A 16,062-nucleotide genomic window follows, 5' to 3' on the forward strand; every position below is an offset into this window, starting at 1 on the left:
CTCTGATTTGGTCACAAGTTGGTCAGATTCAAGAACTTGGAACAAGACATCAGGTAACAGAAGTTTTATAACTTTAAAGAAAAATCTTTGGATAGTGAGAAAAGCTGCATTTTTACTATCAAAATCTACCAGTCACTTTTGGAAGGTTCTGTAACTGAAATGGGTAGAGGAGAGAGCAATTAACAGCATGGAGCAGAGAAACAGCCTTCGCTAAGAACACAAGTGCTCTGGCATGGTCTAGAGACAGATGTCTCTAGAAGTGGTTGAAGTAAGACTCTTGCATAATCATATTTTGAACACATGTAGTATGTTTATGCTGTTCATTTAAATCTGTTGAAAACTATCTTGTTACTCAACAAGGCTTGTTAGACTTTAATGGGATTTCCTGCAGAGTGAGAAGTTACACAACACGTGGAAGCATGTGATCCAGAAAGAACTGCATAAAGAGATACTATTTAACCGGATAAAAGTGCAACTGAGTTCGGTAAACAGCTTTCATGGTCTACAGCTAAGGACCATGTTGCTGCACAAACACTGAAGAAGTAAGCTGTGGGCCATGCTTTGCTCAAACCCATGCACTTGTACAAACTACAGGAGGGAACACTTGTTTCCTCAGCCCTTTGGAAGCAGCACAAAGTAGAGTACATCCCTAAGGTGGCTGATGCATGTTTGAAGCTGTGATTCCTCCCAGCCTGAAAAAGTTGTTCATGAATTGCTATCTTGAGGATACAGTAAAACCTTCCTATCCAGCTGTTGTTTGTTGATATGTGTGTAGTTCAGCTGACATGCTGAGCTTTCTGACAGGAAAAAGACAAGAAGAAGGAATGATTGGTCCTCCAGATAAAGATAATAATAATAAAATGATGGAAATAAGCTCATGGAAGCCTTTTACCATGCCTAATATTTCATACATCAGTCAGATGGGCACAAAGTGATAGGACATAATATGATCAAAAGGCTTGGTAATCTGCATGTCATATTTCTGCAGCAATGTGACAATTGTTTGCAAGCCACTTGCACAGTTGGTCATGACTAGCATGAGAGGAAAAAAGTGTATTTTGTTCCTTTGGCCAAAAATGTTTGTCAACACAGTCACCATTTTATCTTAGCTGATCACATTTTTCTGGATTTCCAATTTCCCTACTTATTGAAGTCTCAATAAATTCAGTCCCATAATTAGTGATCCATCTGTGAGATGTTGGCTATTTAACTGTTTTAGTACAAAATTTAAATTGGAGAGGAAGCATTTTAAATAGGTTTTAAGCACAGTTGCTAGAAATTACTTCTACCTCTAACAGGAACTTACTCTCTACTTAATTAAAAATATACTTTACCAATCTCTTTAGTACATATGCTGTACTCTTGAGATACAAAAAAATCTTTAACATGAATTATTATTACAGTAAGCATATAAAAATATTTTCTTCAATGAAATAAAAGCTCAGAGACCAAAATTTCTCAGTTAACGTTGAAACATCAAGTTTAATTTTACAGCTTCAGATCAAAACACTGGAGAACACAAGTGTCTAGCTAAGGTCATACAAAACACTTCAAAAGATTTTTGCAAGTTCCTTTGTATTCTATAGATCAACAACAACTGGAAGCATCATTTCATGTTTAACTGCCCTTAAGTACTTGTTGGTAATAGTGACTTACATAGAGACAATTGAAACATGAAGGTATATTCAAGTACTATAATACTTAAAATACAATTTCTGCATCACACATATAGCTTGCAGTTAGCCTTGAACAATAGTAAAAAGTGCTTTATATACACATAATACCTTAATATGAACTGACTATAGCTAATGCATTTTTATAGCACAAAGTATTTTAAGATTTCAAAGAGGCAGTATGAAAATTGAAAGATCATTTTAGAAAATAAGAAATTTCCAAGATGTTATTTGCAATGTTATTTTCCATGTTACTTGAGTGTTATTTGCAGATCAGTGTTATTTGCAGGACTTTAGCTCCATTTCACTGTGTAGTCTCTGCCTAATTCAAGTTCAAGCTGTTTGATTAACAGGACCTTTGAAAAACAAACAAACAAGTAATGAGTAACTCTGCTCTGAAGATGCCTTGCTTTTCTACAGTTAATATAGAAGATAGCAGATTCTCATTTCAGATTACAGTAATTTATTCTTCTTTCCCTGATGTTTGTACCACTAGGAAATTATTTTGATTGGCATAGATTTTGGATTCCAGATTGGGGGGCTCTGATCCCTTCCCTTTTATTTAGTGGCCTTTTTAGAGATTAAGTTCTTTTTGTTAAAAAAAACAAACAAACTTGGCATACATTTTAATTCAACTGTGCATTCTAATTCCTTCTTCTCCATCCAAAAGAGAATGGAAAAAGAAATACTTCTGCTTGCATTCTTAATTCAGCTTTTTGGTTACATGCAAAGCTTGTATATTTTTGGCTTGCCACTGAAAGACAGAAAGAAATGAGACTCAACAAAATACTGAGTTTTGTAGAAAAGGTGGTAAAATGCCAGTAATAGAAGAGATTAGGTTGTCTCACTCTACAAGAAAACTAGCAGCACTAAATGCCACAGCAGTTCTGTTCATATATGCAAGATGTTCCCTAAGAGGCTGTCTTGAAGGGCACTGCAATTATACCAACTTATTTCAATTCTCTTTAGAAGAGCTTGACTTTATTACCTTGGGTCACCTGACTTCTCTGTGATAACATACATGACAGAGCACAAAGGAAAACAATAAGAAATGCATTGGATGCATACAAATCATGTAGATTGAAACCCTGACACACTGAAGTTCATGGAAACTTTGATAATAACTTCAGAAGGACTAGGATTTTACTTCTACAACTAGGAACTCTGTGCTGAAGGCACAGGGAGCAACTAGAGCCTAAATCTGACAGGACAGAAGAGATGTTATTAGGCAAATAATGTTGGGAAATGCAAAAGTTGTCCGAGAAGACTGACAACAGGGTCATGTAGAGACTCAGAAAGCACTTGTAGTAGCTTTTCCTTCTTTCAAATCTCACAGGTTGCTAATGAACTATTAAAAATCAGTGAAAAACAAACAAGAAACAAAATCCACCAGTTCTTCACAGTCAGTAATTTCTACAGTGAAATGCACCACTGCAGGAACTGCATGATATTTACTATTTATTAAACAGAGTTTGACTTAAATATTAGCTGACTATAGCTTATGTGTCTTGCTGAAAACTGCAGCAACGACTGGTGAAAATGCTTCAGTAATTCTGTAAGAGAAATTTTTTTTTGCAGAGGTACCCTGAGTTCTTACCTCTAATATGGCAGTGTTTTTGTTGCAGTAAAGAAATATTTTTAAATACAATATTACAGCTGATCTCTGAATCCCAAATGTTTAAGAACACACAGGTAATTGTGAAGATAGCATTTCTCCTTAAATTGTCTACTCACCTGTGTCGTACTGTTATAGTCCAGACTATGAGCAGATTCAACTGCTTCACCATTCTGTGATACTGTCACCTTCTGAACGTTTGACATCACTCCCAAGATTTTAATTTCAGTAAACTTCAAATTGTTTGGATCAGCATAACCCTGGTGCAAAACCTTGATCTCTAAAATAGTCTGAAAGGAAAAAAAAAAAAAAAGCCAGTGATTTGATTGTCTGTTGACTGTTGCATGTCAGAGTAAGCTTTTTTCAGCCCACTTGAGCCTTACAGTTTTTCCTCTTATTCTACTCTTTTCTTTTTTTAATCTATATGCTGATATTTATTTGTCTAATATTGAAAGCTTCAATTTTTCTTGGATTGTTAATCTGGCTAAATCCTGGCCTCTACTGTGTCTTTGACACTAAACTGAGGCACAGTAAACTGTGCTGTCTCCATTGCTCCACTGGGGCACAGTGAAATACCTGCACATTCACGATCCCTGACACAGGCAATGTGTAGTACAGTTTGCTAGGTGGAAAAATCTGTATGCCAGTATCACCAGGACAGCCTGGTCTTCTAGCTTGTATGAGGTCTCACTCAGGGACCTTTTTCCCTGAGTTCTGCACTCCTGCAACAGCTCCTCCATCCTCACAGGACACCAAACTGGGAGAAAGAATGGATCAGTATTCCCAAAGCCCCTGCTCTAATGGTGGGCTTCTCTAAAAATTTTGGTACCTGAGTAACTCCTCTTTGTTTAAGCTTCTGCATTTTAAAAGAACAATTTTAAGTGCCTGTCCTGAAAAGAAGCCCGAGACTGGAATCTTTATTGGGTTGACATACTTCTTTGCAGCTGTAAGCCAGGGTCAAACCAATTCATCTTTAAAATTTTCCAACGTTTAATTCTAGTTTCCTCCTCTTTCAGCAAGGATTGGCTTTCCTGATGTGGCCGTTCTGATGTATCTAAACACTGTAGAAGTAGCATGGATGCTAAAACAGTTTGCTCTTTTTCTTTGGAAATTTGAAAGAACTTTACTGGCTCTAGCTGTGACTATACTCCAGGCCAGATGGTCATCTTTTTCTAATTTGACACAATCGATTTTGTGTCATATATAGGTACATAAGCTTGACTGTGTGGCTTTAAAATATGCATGAACTGATGATCTAAAATTTATTCATTTAATTAGACACTAGTAAATTATCTTAAAAAGTGACACTGACCATGCAACTAACAAAATACCATTGTACTTGTACTTACTTGATTTTTGCATCAATGCATGCTTTCACTTTATAAAAATCATTTATGAAATAAACTTGTACGTTCAGAATTATATCAAAAATTATGATATCATAAATACACACCACACTTAAAAATAAGCTAAAATAGATACCTTCAGAATCCTTTTTAAATTTGTTCTTAATACAATTCAATATTAATTGTGTTATATTGGATCCTGATCAAATACACTCCTTCTCAGTTCCTTCATATATACCAGAAGAATTGGCAAATGTATACATCTAGGATTTGAGTCAGTCTACTGTTAAGCTACAACCTACTGTCCTATTGGAATCCTATATCCGGATATGGAATATGAACCAATATCTGTCTTAGAGGTTTCGGGCTGGACCAGCCACTTAATACATATATACGCACATCTGTGAAATGACCCCAGTGAACTGAGTTAAGTTGTCCTGATTTATACTGGTATGAATAATGCAAAATGAGTTTATCCTTCTAGTATATGTTAGTTAATTTTATTGCAAACTTGCAATCCCAAACAGTTTTTTGAATTGACAGTTACAAACCTGCAACAGTCCTCATGATACTAAATAAGAACTAGTCTATCACAGAGAATTAATGTTATGGTGGGCTATCTAAATATCAGAAAATTCCGAATTAAAATACCTTGGCTAAATATGTAACAATAATCACCCAAAGTAATCAAAAACTGTAAGGTAACATTACATACCTGATTAGCACTAAATGATGTTAGCAGATATATACCATCTTCATATGCATCTGTTAAAAAGAAAGTAAAATGTACTTGTTCTTCACCTTAATATTTTTTAAAAAATGAAATAGAAGAATTTTGTTTCATATACTATATACATACATATGGTATTTCTATCTGTGTGTAAATGGAAAGCAGAATTCTAGTACTATTTTCATAAAACCTGCTTTTAGACATAAAATGCATTCTTGTTGGACCATATGCTATTTAAATAAGGACAAAAGCAGTAAAAAAGTTTTAGAGAAAAAACACAAAAGAAGGCAAACAAACAGCATTAGAAAGATCAAGGATGCTAAGATCAGCAAGAGAAAAATGTTTCCCACTGAAGAAGTTATGGCAGTGATTTCCCACGTCCAACTCTATTTTTTGTCCCAAAACACATTATCATGACAGATATCACTTCTTTGATATCACTGTTGTATATTTTGTCAGCTCAGTTCTTAAGTAGGAAAAGAACTCAAATAACCAGAGGCATTTTAGGTATTTGCCTTTCTTCTCTACAGAAAACAGATCACAGATCCTGCTGAAGTGCAACTTGTGATCAACGCTAATTTCTTTTATCATTAACCTACCATGAATGTAGTCATAATTTCTAAATTCCAGTGATAACAGGTGGTGATGTATGTGAAGCACCTCCAAATACACTGATAGCATCCTGCAGACTTCCCAACATGTCATTATGCTAAATAATAATTTTGTGCATTACTTGTAGTAATCTCAGGTGATGGTTTATTACAAGGATAATACACTGTGAATATAAAGGATAAGAGACTTCTAAATATCTCTTATCTGAAGATAATTTAAATTTATTAATACTGAGGAAATTAGTTAAAGCTTCCCACTTAATCTGTGGTTATGCTTCCCATAGGTATGAGAAAAATGTTCTTATTATATATTTTGTCCTTGGTCCAGGGCACAATTTAATTTATGCAAAATATGACTTCTATAAATAACACTATTATGGGGTTTAAGTCAGAAAAAAATCATTTTATTATAATTTTTTTTTTTTAAACACACACTTAAGCTGCCTGTGCCTTGTTGCACAGTCATTGTACAATATTTCTGAAGAAAATATTACTTGTTCACATTAGCAATTCACAGAGCTAAAGAGAGACAACAATTATGCACTGAAGGCTTGGTATTAATTAGGTTTGTTATGAAAGCAAAAAACGTTGTACCTACCGATGCGAATCCCATCATCCCAATAAAGCTGACCTTGTGCAAGCTGACTATCATTCAAAGCAACAGTAAGTCCCAATGGATTTTTTCGGCTATGAAAAACAGAATAATTTTTCCTCAATTTTCTCAGGTAATCACATTTTATGTTTCTCATTTCTTATAATTTACATTATAGATATTGCATGCAGCTCAGTTTATCACTGATACTGTCTTCCTGAATCCATAGTACTAAATTTAAAGGAGGCCATGAGAAGGAAACTAAAACCAAAAAATAGCCATGAAGCTAAGCTACTATTATACATGTAGAGTCTCTCAGGGCTGCTAATATTTATATGAAATGGGAGATATTTCCAGGCATGGTGCACATTAAACCAGAAAATTCTACTTTTCCCAGTTTGAACTGAGGAATCCAGAAAAAAGCTGCCACCATATAATTAATATGCAATTTATTTTCCATAGCTTTAACTATTTATTTACTTTTAAAAGCAGAAAATAAAATTAAATTAGTTTAAAAAATTTTAATTAATTTTAGCATACCTGTAAAAAGTAGTGTTAGCAGGCCTTTGCGTAGCAAGGATGTAACCACCCCGGATATGAAGGTTGATATGTTCCAAAGGAGCTGATAAATTTCTGAATTGTCCCCTAAAGCCAATAAGTTCATCCTATATATGAAAAAATAAAACAAAACAAAAATTAGTCTTCTTGTTGAATTGCTCTGGATTGAAACTTTTTTTAAGAATGAAGGTTATAAATGCATATTAAGAAATGTTGCCACAAATACTTTTTAATGCAGAAGTAGCTACATAATATTTTTAAGGTAAGGTATGAAATTCTGCAAACATAAAATAATGACTTGACACTAGCTGACAGCAGCTGAAACAAAGAGTTTAGTCCAGATGAAGTGACTTTTGATGCCTGCTATTCCTTCCTCTGAATCTTTACTAAATTTCTGTGAAAGGCTGATGCAGCCAAAACTATTTTGTCTTCTGCCACTCCAGCATTCTCAGCAAAGAAATTCTGTATAGCTTTCAAGGGTTAAAAAAGTCAGTAGCAATACTTCAGATTAAAGGTATTATTCCACATTTTAATTTACTTTTACTGGGGTCACAATAAAAATATTACATTAAAAGGAACTGACATTTTCCATAAGAAATCAGTCAAGAAGATGTGATTGCCATATCCCTAAGAACTTGTGCTGAATGCATGGTGGTAAAATGGGGACAGCTGGTTCATACCTCGCCACCATTCTCAGCACACCGTACTGTTGTCTAAACAGCATTAGGAAGAACGTATAAGTCAGTTTTCAAAATTACTTACAGTGTAGTAATCATACCAGCGTGCATTCGGTATGTAAGCAGTCACTGTCACAGCATTCTGGAAATAAACATTTTTTATCTTAGGTATATTAAAGCAAAAAGTGAAGTCTAGCTAAAGTAACTTCTAATACTTTCATATACATAAACGCTTAAGTACTCAAAGACCTACTGGTTCCATTACGGGGCTGATGAGCAGTGCAGGTCCCCAGAGAAATTGTTTATATATTTCCCACGTTGTTCTGTCTTCCACAAATCTTCAAGGTAACAAAACAACTATGAGACTTTTGATATTACAAAATGTTTCCTTATTTAAGCTTTTTTGTCAATAATTGAATCTACTATTTCCGCAATTTTATTTATGCTACTATTAATAATAGGTAATAAAGATTAGTCATTAAAAATATCTCATTTAATTATAAATGGATCGAATAATGCTTGCCAAGAATGTATAAAGAATCTAATGTGAAAATGGTTAGAGAAATGCAACCTTTTGCTTATTTTTCATTTCTGCTGTTTCTTTCCATTTGCTTTTCAGTGTATTTAGATCATCGAACTCAAAAGATCAGTTTTGCTTGGTGGATATTAGTAATAGCAAAATTAACTACTGGCCAGACTGGGAACCACTTTCTAATTTGTAACATTTCTTTCTTAGGTACCTTGACAGAAACAAGTCAATACTTGGAAACAGTTCAATGCTCGTTAGCGGAAGACAAGCATTTAGATATTAGACTTAATCATTAATGTTAAAAGTTAAGCTTTTTCACATACTCTCCCTTCTGACCAGATACAAATAAGGCCTTGTGTCTCTTATAAACTTGTCTTTTTTTAATCTGCTATATAAGTTTGGCCAAAATAAGTTACATTTTGCTGCAAAGCTCTCATGATTTACGTCAAAATTCTGCCTGCCTCTTTTTCTGTTTTTCTGCTTAGAATTTTTACCCAGCTGTTTTTGCTACATTGGCTTTTTGTTTTTAAATACGTCCAGCACCAGACAGAACTTTTGTTACTTACCACCAAAGATGATAGGAATGAGCCTTAAAATTTACACATTAATCTTAGATAAGAAAATTTTCAATTTGTGAAATATTTGCATAGTATGAAATGGAGAACTAGTGTTGTCAAAGTGTGACTTGATATTGACAGCTTGTATTCTCAGTCTCATGCAAATGCTATAATCACTGAGGGAAAATATTATTATTTATGAGGGTACTAACTATAGATATTCATGATTAATGGAGAAAAAAGAGTAGCACTTACTCGTGGAGTAGAGGGCGGATCACAGTGCTTCCATGAGCATGGGCTTCATACATTAATGTGTAGAGATAGGGTAACAGGGTATATCTTGTATTCAATACATTTCTGGAAATGTCTTCAAATGTTGAATTCCAGGCAACAGGATCTTGCCTCTAAGAAGAAAAAAAGAGACTTCTGTTATTCGGACTGGATTATTTTGTTTTGAAACAATGAAAAGAAAAAAAAAAGCATGGGTTAAAGAATTTGCTAATGTTTACAGTGGAGTTCATGTTTAGCATTTTTTTTTTCATCTTATACTTCATCTATAAATTCATATAATCTGTGGTAGTAGTAACTCTCAAATGTTTATCAAAATCAACATAGCAAGACATAGCTGAGCAAGTTTCTGTGAACTCTTGCAAACTCCTTGTCTTCCTGTAATTTAGAGCACCTTTATTTATTCTTTATTTAAGAACAAAGTGATAGTAAAAACAGTAGGTGTCACTGTCAGCCACAAGCAGGGAAAGTGAAAAAAGGGAGAAGATGAGAAAAAACCTAGGGGGAGTACTTTAAAAATGTTTAATGCAAACTCAACCGACTTAGACACACATTCTGGTGTACAAAATATATTGTTCCTCTTTTCTGCAGGGCAGTACTCAGGACTTTCAAAAAGCGAATGAACCACTAGTGAGGATGTCAGTAGCACTTTCAGTTTTTATTGAATATATTGAACAATACCTTGGCAAATTGGGTAAGACTGGAAGCAACATAATAACCTGGTATCTGCATTTTTAAAAGCTTTTAAAAGTCCTATCAGAAAGTGTGCTGCACTTCTGGTAAAGTACACTATTCTTCAAAAAGCAGACTTCAATCCATTAGATATATGCTATATAAAGACCTCTACTCTGCCAGACCCTAAGCTCCAACTAGAATATAAATGCTGTTTCAATTATTTTCATCTTTCCAGCTATCTGTAATACAGTCCTTAGCCACCATGTTCCTACATTTAGATAGTTTTTTCCTTTATTCTTAAAAGAACTATTTTACATAATAAGAAATAAGAAATTCAATGTCTTATGGTGGGAAATGTGCAAAATACGGTAATTTCAGATACCCGCCCAAGAATCTCATTACGCTGTTCCATTTTCTGATCTGCTGTGTAATTATGAACAATTAGGGATGAGAATACTAAGGTCAGTTTTGCCCCTTTAAAGGTATATTGCCATAAGAGTGTTCTGTTTTAGTCCTGTAGATGTGCTGTGGGTAAATAAAAATGGCATACATGAGAAAATAAATACGCAGAAGTTTGATTCACTCAAAGCACATGGAACAGGCTTACTTCATGTAGTCTAAGTCATGAGGCAGGCTCTCTGTGAGTGTTAAACCTGACAGTGGAGGGAGAGACTGACAACAGAGCTGGCATGCGGCATACAACCAAAGCAATGTTCTCTTCACGTCTGTTTTGCTTGGCATGTGCATTTTTGGGGGCTAGTCTCTTTGTGTGAGGTTCTGGCTGGTCTGTTCATGTGTGCTGCAAGGGGCACAACCATTAGCAAAACCATGACTCACCTTTGTTCCTTTCCCATTGTGATTCCTTGAATATGGGTAAAAGGCACCCAGCTCCATCCAGCGAATACACATCTCATACTGTGCATCTTGAAAGAAGCCACATATATCTGCTCCTGTCTGAAAGTTTAGAAAATAGTCCAATTGGAATACTATAAATTTTTATATCAAATAAAGATAATTAAATATAAGGTAATAACTGTTTAGCTTACATAAGATATTCCAAAAAGACTGAACTCCATCATACCTGCAAGAAAAAAATAATTCAATAATAATACTGCTTTTTTTTTCCCCTTTGGTGTGCTAATGGTTGCATAGATAATAAATATTGAAATACAAACATTCCACAGTTTCTCCAATGTGTCAGGTTATTCCATTACAGAAAGACCAGAGAGCTGGTTCTTCAGAAGTGAACAGATGTTGGCCAGCAGGGCAGGGTCACTGGAAGGTGGCAGGAAACGAGTAGGGGCAGACTGTGGCTAGTAGGTGGTTGAATCCAGCAGGAATTAGAGCACTTGGTGCCAGATACAGCCAAACCAAATTACTATAGAAACTGTGAAGAGTTTTGTAATAGGCAGTAAAAAGAAAAGGTCAAAAAGGAATTGACCATGAATTCTGACTGCTGAATTGAGTAATTTATTTCAGGTAAAAGCACATGACTATTAAAAGCAAGTAAATCAAGAAGAATTTACAGCACAGATCCTTTTCTTTCTACTTACCAATGATAGATTTAGCAAGCTGATCCCAGGCTGCAGTATTATCACCAAGCCAGTGTCCTGCCCACTTTCCACTACTGGGATATGTGGAACGGGTAATAACAATTCCACGCTCCTTTGTGACATTCTGCAAGGCACTAGCATTGAAAATAGCAGAAGAAACAAATTACATGAGAATCAAAATAATTTAAAAAGATATTACATAAGACATTCTGAAAATAAACCTAGTGGTTTATCTTGCTATAGCAAAGCGCAGCTATGTTGTTCTTGTGAGTACAAACAGGCATACATCCAATCAAGATATGTTTTGTATTGAGATTCACTGTGATTCACATATATGTAGAAACTAAGAATTAAGTGGCAGCCAGGTTATGGTTAGAAAGTGAACAGGGAGGTGCTAAAATACAGATGTCCAATTAGGGCTAATCACTATATGGGATTACACATTTTTAAGGGTTACATGACATGGTGCAGGGCACATCATTCCATTATTACAATACCAGAAAATTTGCAGCAACAGTTGAAAATAATCTCCACAAAATTCAGACCAAGAAGATAGTAAGGGGGAAAATAGAGGTGCCAAGAATATTAAACCTGCCAGCATAAAATGACTTGCCAAAATGGTATTGGAACAAAAAATAAGTCTTTCATCTGTAATCATTTCAAAGAAAAGATGATGCAAAATGGCCATTGTGGATTTGTCTACAAGTAATCATATCAAACCAGACATTTTCTGCTGTGAGCAGATAACAGGCCTCACAGCTACGAAAGAACCAATTGAAGTGACATATTGTGGCATTAGCTAACCTTTTGGTCTTCAAAAGTTTAGAGCAAGGGCTAGTAAATATTCAAGAATGATGTGCCAGAACCATATTTTTCTCTTCCAAGTTAGAGGCAAAAGCATGTAAACTGAAATGGAGTAGAAGTCAGGGAATGCCACTGGCAAGATACTGTTGATCAGTGTGGCCCTTCCCTCTGCATGAGGCTCCTTGCTCACACCAAATTCAGAGCACAGAGGCAGTTGGAGGCTGGACCCACTGGAGTGCACCTTTCAAGATTCCCAAATCATGGTCTTCTTGTGCATTGCTGGCACTTTTAGGGACTTAGCAGGGAAAGAAGGAAACAGCTAGCACAAAGATAGGACTCCATCAATAGCTTTTCCAGATGCTCTGGCATAGAAACAGCATGGGCAAAAAGGGGTTATATATCTTCTGAAAGTCTCAATCTGCAGTATGAGCAGGGATCCTTGGGAAACAAGTTATGATGATTGTTGTAAGCATCAGTACCTGGAGGTGCAAGCATGCTCATGGTGCTAATAGCACTATGAAAACATATAGTAGGGAAAAGATAGCAATTGTGAAGAGTCTGGCATACTGGGCGGGCTGGAGGAACTAGGTAAAGTTGTCCATTTGGAGTAAAGACTTTTGACTGCATTCTCCTCTTAGAGACAAGGAAGAGAGGCTGAGAGGCAGTTAAACTGACAGCTTTCACTTGGTTTGCTCTATTTAAACAATTCTCTGGAAACTGCAACTAGCATCTGAAAAGTGAAGAAAGTATGTATCATGCATAGAACTGTGTATGTGCTTAAAGGAAGGCATGACCTAAGTGTTCTGCTGACTCAGGCTTCCAGGACTCTGTGCTTTAGGACTGAGCCTAAAGTGTACATGTGAATAGCAATACCTCAGAATGGTTACTGTATTCACTTTCAAAGATTCTGGCTTTCAAGTTTACACAAAAGCCTTGTTACTAGAGAATAACATTAAGCCAATATCAAGAAGCTACTTTTAACTGGTGGCAAATAGAAATTACATTGTTATGTAAAAAATTACTGTTCCCGTTTAGGTCACATGCTTCTGTGAGTTTTGTGTGCAAATGAACTTGCTATTTGTATGATCTAGTATTAGAATAAATTATTATTACAACATTTCTCCAGTTACCCAACTGCTTGTCCAATTAGCAATGAAAAAAAATTGGAAGTTGTGATTTTTTTAATAAGAATTTTCTATACCTTTCAAGTGTGAGAATATTTGTATAAGTTGTGTAATTTATGATAGTCAATTCTGTTATAGTGCCTCTTAAAACAGAAGAAAACACTTTACACTTGAGTTCACACTTCATACACAGAAGCAATGATAATATTCCTCTTTGTGTTAAACTGATGTCTGCTTACAAAAACCAAATTACATTTAATTTGGCTGATAACATTAGTATCATTCTTTCCTGTCCTGTCAGCAATACTATGACTACCTTGGATGAGAGTGATGCAATGGAATGCTGTGAAATGTAACATCCACTCGGCCAAAATTTAAGTAGCCTTGATATGTTATTTATTTTTGGTATTCTCAAAGTTACCAAGGACTTTAAGATCATTAGTAACTGTAAAGAAATACTGCTTCTTGCATATTCATTGAATTGGAAGAGAAACAACATTGCTATATTAGAAGTTACCTAAAATAGCCTCGGATATTATTCACTAAGAAATATATAATAAAGTTTGCCTTGGAACTGAGAAAATAAATTCTTAAAAGGAAAGCTTATGAACACAATTTACATTTTAAAAATTTACATTTCAGCATTATTCAGTTTATTTTAATGATGTTAATCTATGAATGCCTAAATTGCACTCTGTATTTAAAAAAAAAATCTATATCCATTTTCCCTCACAAGTAAGCTTGTACAGCACAAAATTTATATGGATGAAGTCATTAGAATTGTTATACAAAGAAGTGCTCCCAGCTAGGTGAGAAATAAGTTTCTTGCATTTCAGACTTGGGTAAACTGTCTTGCTTAGGGTCAGTGATTTTAGAGATGCTAAACTCAAAATCAAGACTGTCTGCCTGTGCTGAGACAAGGAATGAAACAGCTGCAGGGGTAGACAGTGCCTGATTTTTTTTTTTTTTAATTTAATTTCTATCTGGCTTCAATTGCAGGTGGCATTAAATGAAGGATGGAAGCAGAGCTTCAGCTCTGGCCTGCACAGGACCATCTTACCTTCTGCTGTACATCCCTTTTCAGCAGCTCAGTTTCATACTATCCTGATTTCACTATCGACAAGATTACTGTGATACCTGAACAATAAACTTGACTGGCTGAAATAAAAGCCGTTACAAGTTCAGAGGGCAAGCTATAGCATTGATTTTCAACCTTCTTAACAGTGAACTCCACTTTTACCTGAACTGAAGATATTGAAATGAGAAGAAAAAATTAATAGGCATGTTAAATAAACTGGTGAAAGTTTTGGTCTTAAGAATATAGACATAGATAATTCATTTGTAACATATTTTGGAAATAACAAAATAATGCAACTTACTCTAGGGTAGGTTTTGTTTGTGACCATCCATAAAGATTATGGACATCATAATGTCTAACTGGAGTACCATCTGAGAGATACTGTTGACCTTCCATGCATAGAGTTTTGAAAATTAATCCCTCTGATCTAGAGCCTAAATCTAATGGAATGAAGACATTTCTATTTTAGTAATTAATATTCAATAATAATTTCAATGAGTTACTTTCTGTTAATTTTCATAATCTCTTTTGGTGTTTACTTTCTTTTTTGTATCTATACTGTCATTTATTTATTTTTATAAAAATAACATTTTGAGTTCTCTGAAAATGCTTATTCCTAATACTTCTGGGGAGATATCTGGGTTTGCAAGAATATTAATAACTCAGTTCTAGATGCCTGCAGTGAAGAGGCTCAAAAAATAAACAGAATATATCCTAATTCAGAAAATATTGCAAATCTTTAACACTGTTGTCTCATCCATATAGACAGGAAACTGGGAGGAATATTCTGAATATTAACTTTCTGGCAAATCCTGAGAAATGATGCATCATAATTAAAGACAGCAGTAAGCAACAAAAGTATTCTAATAAAGTATTAGTAATTATTACCAGTTAGCCCTACTGCACACCAGTACTTAAGTAAAGCCATGCCAAGAATGCTAAGTATTTCAGGTCCATTCCTGAAAGTAGGACTTATATTTTTACATGTAAATAACTGCTCATGAGAGGAAACATGAGGATATTTTCTAAAATTTTACTCATTAATTTCATTATTCAGCTGAGAAACATATGCAAAACACTGGGAACCACATTCTTAATCATGTCCAAAGCAAAGGACTTAGATATAAAATAGGTATCAAACCCCATATGCAGGCAACTAGCTGAAAATGACTTTAAAAGTGCCATGCAGTCACTGTTCTCACCAAAATAGATTGGAGTTAAGTGTGCTCATATTCTTTGAAAACAGAGCCACTTTTAGTTAGGAGTTCAATTATGGATTTATCTACCTAACTTTAATCATTTATGCCACATATATTATGTAAGAAATTATATATTAACCAAAGTGATCTGAAACTGTTTTAAGCAATCAATAAGACTTACGGGGTATATAAGGTGGCCAACTTAGGTGGTCATCTCTACAACCATTAGTGGCACCATTAACAAAGTTAGCAGGTTCATTCATGTCCTAGAAACATAAAGCAAAACTAATTTTATTTATTTCATTGTACAACACACACTAAATCCTAAATTGCAGAAAAGCAGCATAGTAAAAGTCCTCAGGAACATGAACAGCTGCAATTTGTGTCTGCCATGCTACATTTCCTTGACATAGGTTCACAGTCATACTTAGAAAGAAAAGAAAAAAGAAAAGT

General features: G+C 34.9%; 1 protein-coding gene across 1 annotated transcript in view; it reads right to left on the reverse strand.

The window, feature by feature from the left end:
* Nucleotides 1-1,454: 1,454 nt before the first annotated feature.
* The window catches only part of LOC106494316 (maltase-glucoamylase-like), a 60,456-nt gene continuing 45,848 nt past the window's right edge, over nt 1,455-16,062 (reverse strand). The window contains exons 36-48 of the mRNA XM_013954554.2: nt 15,791-15,875; nt 14,712-14,850; nt 11,405-11,538; nt 10,898-10,932; nt 10,689-10,805; nt 9,144-9,292; nt 8,056-8,140; nt 7,888-7,944; nt 7,108-7,232; nt 6,574-6,662; nt 5,350-5,399; nt 3,408-3,578; nt 1,455-2,029 (exon numbers count right to left, since the gene is read on the reverse strand). Of these exons, the coding sequence (XP_013810008.1) occupies nt 1,967-2,029; nt 3,408-3,578; nt 5,350-5,399; nt 6,574-6,662; nt 7,108-7,232; nt 7,888-7,944; nt 8,056-8,140; nt 9,144-9,292; nt 10,689-10,805; nt 10,898-10,932; nt 11,405-11,538; nt 14,712-14,850; nt 15,791-15,875 (1,299 nt within the window). The 3' untranslated portion in view covers nt 1,455-1,966. The remainder of the gene's footprint in view (nt 2,030-3,407; nt 3,579-5,349; nt 5,400-6,573; nt 6,663-7,107; nt 7,233-7,887; nt 7,945-8,055; nt 8,141-9,143; nt 9,293-10,688; nt 10,806-10,897; nt 10,933-11,404; nt 11,539-14,711; nt 14,851-15,790; nt 15,876-16,062) is intronic.

This window comes from Apteryx mantelli, chromosome 14 (assembly GCF_036417845.1).
Source record: "Apteryx mantelli isolate bAptMan1 chromosome 14, bAptMan1.hap1, whole genome shotgun sequence".
Taxonomy (NCBI): Eukaryota; Metazoa; Chordata; class Aves; order Apterygiformes; family Apterygidae; genus Apteryx; species Apteryx mantelli.